The sequence below is a fragment of the Scleropages formosus genome, chromosome 7 (assembly GCF_900964775.1).
Source record: "Scleropages formosus chromosome 7, fSclFor1.1, whole genome shotgun sequence".
Taxonomy (NCBI): domain Eukaryota; kingdom Metazoa; phylum Chordata; class Actinopteri; order Osteoglossiformes; family Osteoglossidae; genus Scleropages; species Scleropages formosus.
The window spans coordinates 29,874,794-29,888,319 of record NC_041812.1 but is presented as its reverse complement, the minus strand read 5'-3'; the positions used below and the strand labels follow the sequence as shown (position 1 = coordinate 29,888,319).

The following is a 13,526-nucleotide window of genomic DNA, read 5'->3' as shown; positions in this document are numbered from 1 at the left end:
AATTGCTTTGAAGAAAAGTGTCTGCACAATGAATACTGGTAATTGCAATAATAAACAGCAGCAGAACAGAACTGGACCACAGCAACGTAGACAGAAACTATATACAAAGAAAATGCAAATAACACCACATACAGCTCTTTGAAGGTGTCTAACAGACTGGCTTGTGAATACCTCTGTTGTGAATATAAATGTGTATTGGCAGCAGCCATCCTTTATACACTCATTTTCATGCATTAAGGACAGTTTAGGGTAACCAGTTCACCTGAAGCACATGTCTTTGGACTGTGCAACGGAACTAGGGCAGCTGGAGGAAACCCACACAGAAATAATATGCAAACTTCACAGAGACTCAGCTTGGTTTGAACCCATATCCCACATGCAGAGGTCCTGTCCATGAGCTGAGGGGGACCGATGCTACCTACTGCGCCACTGTGTTGCCCCTTGTGGGGAGAAGAAGCTTAAAATGGGTGCTAGTGTTGTCCATATCGTTTTCATATTACTATATTAGAAAATACCCTCGGCTACCTCCACCAAAATGTCCTCGCTAGAGGGTCTGATTTTGACAGCTCTCTGAGGAGGCATTAATATAAACCAAGCATTCAATAAATGTATAGCATATAGTACATGTGTGTCCAGTATTAATTGAAAATTATGAACACAAGACATTCTTAGATGCTTTAGTAAAATAGAGAAAAATATGCAGAGATGAAGGAATTCACTGTGCGCCAGCCTTTTGATTTACTTTGAAAGTGGAAGAATTGTGAAGGTTTGTTCTAAGGAGGACCAAAGGTAATAAGACTGCACTTTGCTAATATTGACTCCCAGCTCATTATAGCACTAGTGAATTAGCAAAGGGGGACACTGACCTTTAGAAACCGACTGCGGGAGGTTTTGTTTTTCCAAAAGCTGATTTCATAAGAGCACTGACCATGAATATGGAACCACAGATGAAGCGCAGCATAATGGTTAGGGGCTAGAAATAAGGAGAGATGAACGTTTTAGGGTCTGATGAGGCAGGGCTCTGAAATGGGCCACAGGGGCATCTTCTCCAAGTTGTGCACAAGAGGCGAAGCTGAGGGCAAGCTGTGAAAGAGCAATATTTCAGTGGTCAGGTTTGAGTCTGTAGGGATTTGCATGTGGTTGTCACACTAGGAGTTGGCAGGGCTCAGTGATTGACACCAGAGGCACAGCGATTAACAAGAGGTGACATTTAGTAATTAATAAACAAATTATGCTCTGTTGTACAAACTGTAATGCAATTAAAATATGTGACAGTCATTTAATACTTAACGCTCAAGGTCTCAGTGTTCTTGCCTCAGGCATTACAGTCCATTAATGACTAATGAAATTACTATTAAATAATGGAGCACATTTTTCTTTTACCCTACTTCAAGCCAAAGCTTTGTTTATTAATACTGATTGAGAAGCTTTGAATGTCTCAGCTCACCCCTTTTGAACAGATTTCAGCTACAACAATTAGTCTTGATTTTGTTCATTTTGTGATACAGTATGCTGTTAGTAAAAACCATTGAAATAATACATGTACCGTATTGCCCTTGTTGTTTGTGCTCATGTATTTGAAGCCGTTGTGTCTTTGTTTCCTCTGAATTGTAAATCATTTTGGAGAATTGAATAAAAGTAAATAGGGAGTGTTTGCTGCTGGTTAATTTCTTTCATTGATACCCTTCAAATTGTTCTGAGTGAACTGGATTGCAGTGACATTGTTGTTTTTTGACAGGGACAACGGTGACCGGGCAAGGCACAGAACACCACGCAATGCTCGAATGTCGGCTCCCTCCCTTGGGCGCTTCGTTCCCCGGTGAGACTAATTCATGGCCCATGTTGTCAGTAGCTGCGACCCTTCTAAGGCCCTTTGAAGGAAAGGAGATTCAGGAATTGCAGGCTGTAAACTGTTCTGCCTCCCTATTGCCAAACTAGACCTACATTTCCTACATTTGTTATTGATAGCCCTGTGGTTGTTGTTGTCCCGGGCCTATCCTGTAATCACTGGACAAGAAACTGGGTACTCCCTGTTGGATGGGGGTGCCAACACGCCATCATTTTACACATTTGCTTTGAAAATTGCACGAGCTGTGCTATTGAACTGTGCATAGTCTTTGGAAATAAGTCAAACAGGTTCTTTTACAACAAGGCATATGCAGGAATTTGATTTATTGCCGTCTTTGGTCAAATCTGATTAACATCTGTTAACAGTGTAACCTGACAAACTTGCTGCTGGAAATGTTTTCCTCTCATTGCATAGTTTCAGTAACTTTCCTGAGATTTTCCAATGATATTTTTTTTGGCACTTTAATATCCCTTCTTGTATATGTAGTGAAAACCGTACTGCCTACATGGCCCACACACGCCATACTTTTGGCTCTGCTTACAAGTCTGTGCTCATGCAAGGAATAGCTGAACGTACCTGTGAAGCAATTCCACGTATTGTTTGTGATGAAACTGGAGCAAAAGAAACGAAATGTGGAAGACGCGCTAGAGCACACCTGGCTTCTTCAAAGCGCCTCTCTAGGGAGCGCAGTGAACTGCCAGCCATAAGCATCAGTGTGATTCTGGAAACCTCCGCCAATTTCTCTCGCTCTTAATTTCATCTTGCTGCGCTGGAAAGCAGAGAGTGCAGTCGCTGTTCATCACACCCGATATTTGTCTGCCTCAGCTGGGAAGTTAGTTTAATTTCCTCAGCTCTTAATTCCATTGTGTTGTGGCAGGATGCAGAAGGTGTAGTCACTGTGCATTACACAAGAAATATTGGTTTGCAAATACAGCTAAAAGGCAGTGTTGTGGTTAACTTTAACGGAAGTCCCCCCCAGGGGCACTCTGTAGCAAAGTACTTACCCTGAATCGATCAGTAAATAATTCTGTGGTATAAATGTAAAAGTGTAAATTGCTTTGAATGTGAGTGCTGGGTAAACACCGAAACAATAATGATGAGTTATTGGTCATTTGAGTATATTACTGTAGTGTGTCATATCAGATGTGTGTTCAGCATGTACTTTGCACGGTTTGATCTCTTTTCATTCTTCTCCCTGCTATAGGCGGTTCTTGTTGCCCGAGTACCTGCCATATGCAGGCATTTTCCACGAGAGGGGTCAGCCAGGCTTGGCCACTCACTCATCTGTTAACAGAGTCCTGGCAGGTAGGTGGCACCTTTGCACTGCTTTGGTGTGCTGTGTCCCTGCTCACACGCTTGCTTGTTTTCAGTTTGGCTGCTCATGCATTGTTTTTTTTTTTTTCCTTGTGTTCTACACATTGTTAAGCATTACGGACATTCTTTTGGCATGCATTTTTGGTTCACATATTATTGTGGATAATGCCAGCGATCATGCCCCCAGTCTCTAAATGGTTTTGTCAGCTGCTCTTGGATTGGTGGGAAACTTGTGAAATGTGTGTTGCAAATATCTCTGTGGACTCACCTAAAAGGGGGAAGCATTTAGCACTAAATCAGAGTGTGTAATGTGATTGATTTGATGCAAGCCCATCGGCAGTAGAAATGTTCACCTCATCTGAAACATCTAGGATGTAAGAGAAATAAGCTGAACTGTACTTCACCCTGACCAGGTGCAATGGGTCATTTTTAGGTGTGACCAAGGCCCATAATACATTGTTAGTGTCTTCAGGGAGTTGGTCCAGGATTCACCTTAGAGTCCTGCAGAATTTCAGTTAATTTCTTTAATGTGCCTTGAGAGATTGAGCCTTTTATGGGTTTTATGTTTAGTAGAGACTGTGTGTTTGCAGGTACATTTCCTCTTTCTGAGATGTGTGAAAATGGAGCGAGGTACTCGTGGTGCAGTTACTGATTGTTCAGAAATGATGTTGTTGATGCTTTGTCCAGCAGAGGACACCACTTACCAACTGTATGCTTATTATGGAAATCAGTGCTTTTTTGAGCCTTCTGTACAGAAGAGTTGTACTTTATTTTGCATTAACCCCATAGATGATGAGCAAGTTAGGAAATGGTCTTAATAGTTTTGAAATCCCAGCGGTAAAGTGGTCTGTGCTCACTGCTCATGGTAGCTGTGTAAAAGCAAAATGATTCTAAACACATTTCTAATGATTCCTTTTGATGTGCAGCAATTAGATGTGTTTTTTATCAAAGCTGAGTAAAACAATGTAACTCTGTTTTCATTTGGTAGGAGCCTGTATGCAGCATAGTGCCCAGTTTGACACATGACTGCTTGCTGACAAGATTCAGGTAGCAGTTTAGATATTAAAAAGATGATACAGCGTTCTGGAATCTCTATTCGGAAATATGTAATGGCCTAACAGTCCAAGGTTTTCTCTGTGCAGTGTATCTCTCGCGCTGATGGAAAATGTTGATAGAAAAAACATCAAACTTGCATCACCGAGAGTGTCATTTATAAGTAGAACTGTTTCAGCTGGATGTAGTGTCTCATCTGGTCAAACCTGGAGGAAGTGTCCAGACAGATGATGGCTATACAGAGTAACTATTGGTTATTCAAGATTTAAAAAGTGTTGATGAAAGATGAAGTCCATCAAGAAAGTAGACATGTACAGAGATAAAATAACAGGCATTAATAACCAAACTTGAATGTTGATTTTAAAAAAAGAGGCGGCAAATCTGTTTTACAGTAAATGGAGTAATTTTATTTGCTGCACCCAGTCATCGATGGTTTCTTTTCCCCTCTCGCTGTGCCTCCCGCACAGTCTCTCAAAAAGGAGTGCACGAAAGGCAGAGGTGTGCCCCCGTGCACCCCAGCAGCACAAAGTAAACGCAGTGCCAGCATGCACCTCTTCAGGCCCGCAGATAAGTGCGCAGTAGGCACTGTTGCTGAAATGAATACATCTGCAGAGTGCACGAAGGGGGAGTGGTGGGGGAGCTTACTGCAGGGCTTTGTCTCGTCACTCTGCTTCTCTCAATACAACACCTGCTGCCTTACTGACACCCCAGGACACTTGTCATGGAAGAGGGGAGTCTATCCTGCTTTTTATGGCTTTTGTTTTTTCTTTGCTCGCCAACCTTCTTTACCTGTGTAGGAACAAGGTACGTAACACACACGTCCATTGTTTGAACGGTTTAGGTGTCTCAGTGTCTTGACACCTTTATCTCATGCCTCTGCTTCATCCCGGTTTGTACCCTCACCACATCTTACCTTCGAAATGGATCCGTTAACGGCGGGGGGGCAAATTCCACTCCTGTAGAAGTGTCCTCAACGAGACAAAGTGCACCATTCCTCAGCCTTTCCTTGGCTGCTCCAAGGGAACCTGCCGCAGTGATCACATTGCATTAATACAAAGCAGTGCAAAAGTTTGTTGTACTGTAATTTGCCTTTGGTGGTTTTACCTGTCACCCACCATTATATCCCAGCACTTTTCCCAGTTTTTAGGTTGTTTCATAGGTTTCAACTCTTTCAGGTGCAAAATATTCGCTGTGAGTTGAGCGTGGGGATGTCTGATATGCCGTCAGAAATGAGCAGGACACAAACATACCACTACTACTTATTTGTTTTTCACAGATAATGTAAAATGCAGTTAGCGAAAACAGTCCCTATTACCTGCCTGGAACGTGGCAGATAAATGTACATACGCAAGAAACACCGAGAAATTGCAGATTTTCATTGGATAATTTCTTCCTTAAAATGAATGCATAGTCCACTATTTACTTTTTTTAATTAGCTGATGCTTTTATCTTTAGTGCTGTATGGTATTCCATCAGAACACAGCTAACATGCTTTACACACTGTCTTAAACATCTCATTTTTGGCAGTCTTAGCTGTCATACAACTCCAGTAATTCTGACTTGTGCAGAATATCAAATTATGTAATAAAAGTGTCAGTTGCATGTTTAGCTTTATTTAAGTTTGCCTTTCCTCCAGTGTAATGTCTTTCCAAACTCAAGCTGCTAGAGGGTCAATATATCCTGCACAGGAGACTGGAATTTCTGGAGTAGTTTTATTTTTTATGTAGATTCAGGTTTCTTGTCCCCAAGGTATTTCTTGAACTTCATCAGTAATCATTACAATGCTGCTTCCACTTACTGGGGACAAATAAAAACATTTCTGTAAACTGGATGAGGGAGAAGTTGAATTACAGACTCTAATTTCTATTGATTACTTGCTTGGAAGACATTTTCCTTGAAACACCTTTGCCAACTATGAATTTTGTGCTTTTGTCATTTGTGGAGCTCAGTCAAAGATGTGATCATTCTGATTATCGTTTGAGTTCTTTTTTGCCCCATTACAGGTTTTGAGGTGCAGTTCCTGACATGTCTAGTTAATGGCAAGCGAGTAGGTTCCAGGTAGGAGAATTTTGTTCAGGGTGGATATGTTAGAAGGTTTGCCTCTGTTTTTGTGGTAGGGATTTGGATGAGGCCATACACGTCAGACAAAAGGAAGCAACTAACGGAATGTAACTTAGACTTCTTCCCAGCACTCTGTGGATGTTTATTTGTTTAGACAAAGTGTAACCCAGAATGCACTGCAGTTTGTCTGTTTTTGTGTTTGTGAACTTGGCTATCTGTCAAAGCTTTCTATTCGTGTCAAGCATTGTTCGCTGTCCTGGTTCCGTAAATGCTGCTCTGCAGACCGTAAAATCAGCTCCGATTCCCTGTACTTGGCCTTTGTGCATCACGGTATCCTTGGGGGGCTCGGCCCCGTGGTTCAGAGCCTCTGACCTCAGGGGTGTGGCTTTGAGTCTCTTTCATCAGGATAGTGGGTCTCAGGAAGTTAGCAGAGCCCAGCATAAACTGGTTTTCTGTAACCCACATTGAAAACACTGTTGTGACATTATATTCGTGACAGGAAATGAAAAGTATTTTGAGTATCCCTGTGCTTTAATGTGCTGTATCACCTGGGTGAAGTCATATGCCCCTGTGTTAATTTAAAAAGAAAAAAAAAAACAACTGTGCCCGACTCTCAGCAGTTCTTCTGAAGGTGGGGAATGGGGAATCTTGTGCTGCCCTTCGGTTTTTCCTTTCCCATCCGAGAAAAGCCAGACAGAAAACAAAAATAAAAATCTGAATGAGCTTTGTTTCAGTCTGTCACACACAGACTGCTCATCTCCCCGTTCCTCTGTGGCATATTTAGTCTGTTACATCTTGTCAGGAAGTCCTTGAGGACGGTTCATTGAGATTCAAAACACCTCCCAAGAGTGAGCGATGTTGACAGCAACCAACTCATTAGCAAAAATTGCTTCTCTGTGAAGAAAGAGTCTTGCTTTAATTGTGCAGGTAAGTGTCTGAGTTGACTCTTCGCCTGAGGGTGAGTGCTGCACTGGACATGGGAACAAGAAGGTCTGCTCTTGGGTCACTCTCATAGGAAAGTAACACTGAAGAGGGGGGTTGAAGAGGAGGAGCCGTGCAGTGGACACGTGTCATCAGTGCTTGTGTTGGCTTTCTCAGAGGGGCAGAGCATACTCGGGGGAACAAGGTGTAGTGCTTCTGGTCTAGTGGATGCCCCCAGCAGACCTGCAGTGACACACATTCTTGTCTTAGGGTTGTGCGTTGCAGACACACCATCAGGAATCGCTTTCACACGGGTGTAACGTGTCCATAGCACCGTTTCCAGAAATGCCTGGAACAGTCATACATTTTCTGAAGTCTCAAAGACATAGTGGTCCTCAATACCTTAAGGCATAAATCTGTAAAGTTCCCTAAGGATGGTATTTCAATGACAAACATCATATTTCACTCATATGCATATGTGTTATTTGAACATTTTTATGCTTTGTGTCCTGCAGTAAGCACAGGAGTCTTAACAGTTGAAAGTAATTCACTTTGTCTTTCTCATTCATCTTATACACACAAATAAGAATTTAACGTAATGGTTTTTTTTTCAGCAGTATTCTTATGAATGGATAAATGTTGTTCTTTATTGGATGTTTTAGCTTTTCACTCATTCATTGCTCTGTGATGAATGGCTTCCATGATCACAGTGGCACATACAGTATGCAAACTGCCCGTCAGCCGTATGCTTTGCTCGTAGTAAAACCCTGTAGATTACCTTTTAGACTTTTTAGAGCATGAAATCCAAAATAAAAACCTAATTACCTTTAGGGGAGCAACTCTTTTGTGAGCCAGGTCTCTTATTCTAGTGCCCAAGGACTTCCATTATTTTAAGTGACTCATTTAAAGCAAAGGTTCGACTTCCAGGTTGGACTTGTAGTCTGTATTTATCATGAATATCTACCGTAGTACTTCAGATTTTGTGTGTGTGTGTGTGTGTGTGTGTTTAAATTATATATGAAGTTACATTTATTTAGTTGGTGATTTCTTCTGAAGCATTTCATGGTAAATACCTGCATTTGAACCTGCATTCTTTGAGTGCAACACAGTGGCTTTAACCATTACACTATCTGCTGCCCTCTTTTTAAAAGAAATACAGGGCCTTTCTGCAATGAACCGTGTTTCTTTTTCTCTAAAGACCTTTTTTTGTGTGTTTAATTTAATTGTAAGGACTTGCTGCAGTTCTCCACGAGAAAGAAGGGCAAAGATAGATGTAACTACTACCAGCAGTCATGCAAAGTGACAGTAATTGGTCTTTATATGATTACATTTTTCTTTTTTTATCAACTCCTCCTCCTTACCCCTCATGCTGGCCTGCTATAGAATATGGTAAGTTCATGTTAAAGGAACACCTTTATTTTTGGTGAGCAACCCATAAGGGAGTCTTGAAGCCCTCATAAAGCTTTAACAGCCAATCTAGTTTAGTGAAATGACATCTTCTGGCCAAACACATACTTGATACTGCAGCACAGCAATTCAACAATAAAACTCTTTTCCTTTTTGCTGTTGTGCCTGGCTAAACATTCGACACATATCCTAATTTGTTCTAACACAGAGCACATCAACTTAGCAAGCCTTCCAGTGTTCGAAAGCTAAATATAGTTTGTCATTTTCAGACATGCGTCGCTTAAACGAAGGGGATACATTCTGAAAAATGTGTCGTTAGGCGATTTCATTGTTGTGCAAACATCATAGTGTACTTATACAAACCTAGATGGTATAGCCTACTGCACCTATGCTATGTGGTGTAGCCTATTTCTCCTAGCAAGAGATGTGGTAAATGCAAGATTTATGATGCTGGTGTAACACAGCATACTGTTTAACAGTAAACTTTTTTAATACATAGAGTACACTAAATTAATGAGTTTAGTAAATACATAAACCAGTAACAGGTATTTATTATCGAGTACTATATACTGTACATAACTATGTGCTATACTTTTATACGATTGTTTACACCAGCACCACCACGAACACGCGAGTCACACGTTGTGCTACGATGTTACGACAGCTACGAGGCTGCTAGTTGATAAGAATTTTTCAGCTCCATTATAATCTTGTATGCCTTATTAACATAACAATGCATCGCCAGGAAATTGTTGGGAAACATTTTTGGTTTTGTGACAGCTGTCAAAAGAACATTCTACTAACATTCAAATTGAACCTTCCTCACAATGTGCTGCTGACCTTTTGACAACTTGTGCAAACCTCAGTTTATCTTAAAGACACACTTGTGAAGTTGTAGAAAGCACGTTTACAGTTTGTAGCAAGTGCCAACGAGGAACATTGAATTGCACTCTGAAACAGCGCGGAAGCGAATGGAACAACAAATGAAAGTGCAGAATGGGTAATCCCTCAGAACTGTAAGAGGCAGGTGGCTGAGAGGGCTGCAAATCACTTTTCTCCAGTTGCCACTTAGGCTTTCAGGTGCTCTCTGTCTTGAAAAGAGCACCATTTGAGGATGCAAGGATTTTAGTGGCACCACATTTACATTTATTCATTTAACAGACACTTTTCTCCAAAGCGACATGCATCTCATAGAAAATACAATTTGTGCATTACTGTTATGCCTCCGGGATCAAGCCGAGCAACCGCACCTGTAGCTTGTTAACCCGGCCAGGTATAAAGGGAGCTCCATAACCGCACAGAGGTGCGGATTCTTGCAGACGCTTCCCTTCATGGATTTGCAGTTTCAGCGTTTACTCCTTGCCCTTCATCCCTGCTTCGTGTTCTGATCTCCTGGCTCCTGACCCTCGCGTGTTCTCCCGGCTACGGAGACTTGCTTCCTCCGTGTACTGACGTCTGCGCCTCGAACGACCTTCGCCTGTCCCTGACCATTCTTTTCGTCTGCCCCAGCGTTCCTCTCCTGAAATAAAGCCGATCCACACTTTGGTCCATTACCTTACCTCCTATCTCCAGCCCGTCTGTCTGACAATTACATTAGGAGAAAGACAGATATGGTTGCAGACATGTGATTCTTAAGTACAGTCAGTTTGTTTCTTTCCACCATATGCACTAATGTTCATTACACAGACAGTTGCATAAAACATTCACAATATCAATGATTCCTGATCACTTTCCTAGCAATTTTTTTAAAGATACACAAACATTTATGTTACATTACAGGAGTAGCTGCGTAAAAATTTATTTGTAGACAATCTTATAGCGCATGAGCATTTACACCTTACATGAACTGAAGAGATAATGGGCAAAGTGAGTCTGGAAGAGGTTAGTTTTAAGCCCCTTTTTAAATGTGGACAGAGATTAAGCAGTTCTGAGTGAGAGGGGGAGGTCATCCCACCACAACGGAGCCAGAACCAAGTACTTCTGCACTTTACCTTTCGTGTGTGGGACCACCAAGCAGGTAGATGTGGAAGAGCATTGCTGTCTGGTTGGGGTGTAATGGATGATAAAGTTTTTTGAATAGCTGGGAGCAGTTCTGCTGATGCATTTGTAGGCCATAACCAGTATCTTAAATTTGATCCGGGCAGCTATGGGAAAGCCATTGCAGAGAAACAAGTAGAGGAGATATGTGTAAACACTTTGGCAAGTCAAACACAACTCGAGCAGCAGCGTTCTGTATCAGCTGCAGAGGTTTGATGGCAGTAGCAGGAAGGCCAAACAGGAGAGAGTTGCAGTAGTCCAGGCGGGATGTCACTGTGGCCTGGACAAGTCGTTGGAAAGTCTCAGTTGTGAGGAAAGGACGGATCCTGCGGATGTTATGTAGGCTGTATCTGCAGGTCCGGGTTGTGTCTTCGATATGCTGAAAGAAAGATAGACTTGAGTCAATCATCACTCCCAGACTCTTAGCTGAGAAGGTAGGCAAAATGAGTGAGTTGTCCAGTTTGACTATGAGATCATGACCAGGAGACAGGCTGGCTGGGAGGTGAAGGATCTGTTTTCAAGAGGTTGAGTTGCAGGTGGTGATCAGACATCCTTGCACAGATGTCCAACAGGCAGGCAGTGATGCGTGTGGAAATGTCTGATGCTCCAGATGGAATGGAGAGGAAGAGCTGGGTATCATCAGCTTAGCAGTGGTATTTGGATCCATGGGAAGCAATGGCAGGGCCAAGGGAGAAAGTGTAGCTCGAGAAGAGCAGAGGACCCAGTACTGAGCCCTGCGGGACACCTGTTGAAAGAGGCAGAGGAGAAGAATGGGACTTCTGCCAGATCCATTTGGTAGGATCTGTCAGATACGTAGGACTGAAACCATCTTAGTGCTATTCCTTTGATCCCAAGCTAAGTAAAAGAGGAGAGCGGAATCTGGTGGTTGACAGTGTCGAACACTGCAGACAGGTTAAGGAGGATGAGGACTGAGGAGAGGGAGGTTGCTCTAGCTAACTGGAGAGCATTAGCCACTGCCAGGACTATCATCTCTGTGGAGATCAACTTTGAATCCCAGTTGGTATCCATCGAGGAGATGATTCTGGGTGAGGAAGTCAGATAGTTGATCACAAGCTGCCCGTTCTCGAGTTTTAGGAGAGGAGTCTGACTGGCCTGTAGTTTTGGACTGAGTTAGGATCCAGAGAGGGTTTCTTTACCAGAGGTGAAATGAGAGCAGTTTTGAAGGCAGATGAAAGGAGCCAGAGGCGAGCGAAGAGTTGATGATCTTAGAGATGAAGGTGGTCTATAGGAGTGACGATGGGATCAGATCTAGTGGGCAGGTGGTGGTTCTGTGTGATATCAGGAGGTCGAAGATTTTGGATTTTGGGAGTTGCTTGAATTCGGAGAGCGTAAGTTCGCAGGGAGGTCCAGCGCGAACGGGGCAGGCAAATGCCGAGAACTTGTCTGTGATCGCATTGACTTGACTCTGAAAAACAAAACAAAGTCACCAGCAGTCAGAGAAGAAGGACGCAGTGCAGGGCACAGTACTTACGAGAACGTGGCAGAGAATCTGTGTGGTTTTTTTAGTTTCCGACTATTTTGTTGTGGAAGAAGGTTGTTTTAGCTGAGGAGACAGCAAAGTTCCAAGTTGTTTGTCATTCCTCTATATAGCTTGTATGCAGTGGAACGAAATGTCGTTTCCCCGGAGACCATGGTGCAACACAGAACAGGAGTACAAGACAATAAGTAAATACACAGAACAGGACGTGGATGCGGATATGGGCTGTGAACTGTAGGCAGTTTGTAGTGTATGGAGTCATGCTGCAAACAGACAAAGTACCCGGTTGGTGGGAATTGGGGTGGTCTTACCTGCTTGCATGTTGCTCTGTGCTCTGAACTGTGTAGAAATCATTCAACGCCTCTGGGAGCGAGGCATCACCATCACAGCCAAGTGATGTAGCTTTGTAGTCTGTGATGGCCTGAATGCCTTGCCACATGCGTTTTGTGTCCTTGGAATTTAGAAAATGATGGTGGATTCTTCCTATGTAGTTGCGCTTCGCCTCTTTGATAACCTGGGACAGATTGGCTCTTGCTGTGCGGTAGGCTGTCTTGTTACCAGACCTGAAGGTAGTGTCTCGGGTTTTCAGCAGCGAGCGCACCTCAGCAGTCATCCACGGTTTCTGGTTTGCACTTGTAGTGATGGTCTTGAAGGAAGGCACATCATCTATGTACTTGCTGATCTAGCCAGTCACTGATTCTGTGTATTCCTCCAAGTCTGTGGTGTTACGGTATGTAGCAGCCTTTCTGAACATCTTCCAATCTGTGTGTTCAGTGCAGTCCTGGAGTGCTGAGATGGACTGGTTTGGCACGTTTCAGGAGTGGTCTGTCTGCTGGGATTAGCATAACAGTGATATGGTCCGAGCAACCGAGGTGAGGGCGGGGTGCAGCCTTGTACGCACCAGGATTGTTTGTGTAAACAAGATCTAAAGTGTTTCTACCACGGGTCGCGAGATCAACATGCTGGTTGAATTTTGGCAGCACTGATTTCAGATTCACGTGGTTAAAGTCCTGGATGACAATGAAAAATCCAGCAGGATGTGCTGTCTGTAAATTGCTGGCAGCCCCGTAGAGTTCACTTAGCGCTTCCCTTGCGTTAGTGCCAGGTGGAATGTACACCGCGACAGTGAGCACGGCGGTGAACTCTTTGGGCGGGTAGTATGGCCGACACTTCACAATCATAAACTCCACCAGCGACAAACAGTAACTAGAGACCACAACAGCATTCCCGCATCATTTCTTGTTTGTGTAAACACACAGACCACCACCACGAGTCATACCAGACAGTGCTGCTATCCTGTCGGCACACTGTGCAGTTAGCCCAGTTAGCTGAATGGCTGCATTTGGAGTGCTGTAGTTGAGCCATGTTTCCGTAAAAACGAGAACA

General features: G+C 43.1%; 1 protein-coding gene across 2 annotated transcripts in view; it reads left to right on the top strand.

Annotated features, from left to right (window-relative positions):
* Positions 1-13,526, top strand: part of ambra1b (autophagy/beclin-1 regulator 1b) — a 57,193-nt gene that overhangs the window by 18,143 nt on the left and 25,524 nt on the right. For both annotated transcript variants that reach the window (XM_029253511.1, XM_029253510.1), the window contains exons 10-11: positions 1,739-1,819; positions 3,054-3,154. In XM_029253511.1, the coding sequence (XP_029109344.1) occupies positions 1,739-1,819; positions 3,054-3,154 (182 nt within the window). The remainder of the gene's footprint in view (positions 1-1,738; positions 1,820-3,053; positions 3,155-13,526) is intronic.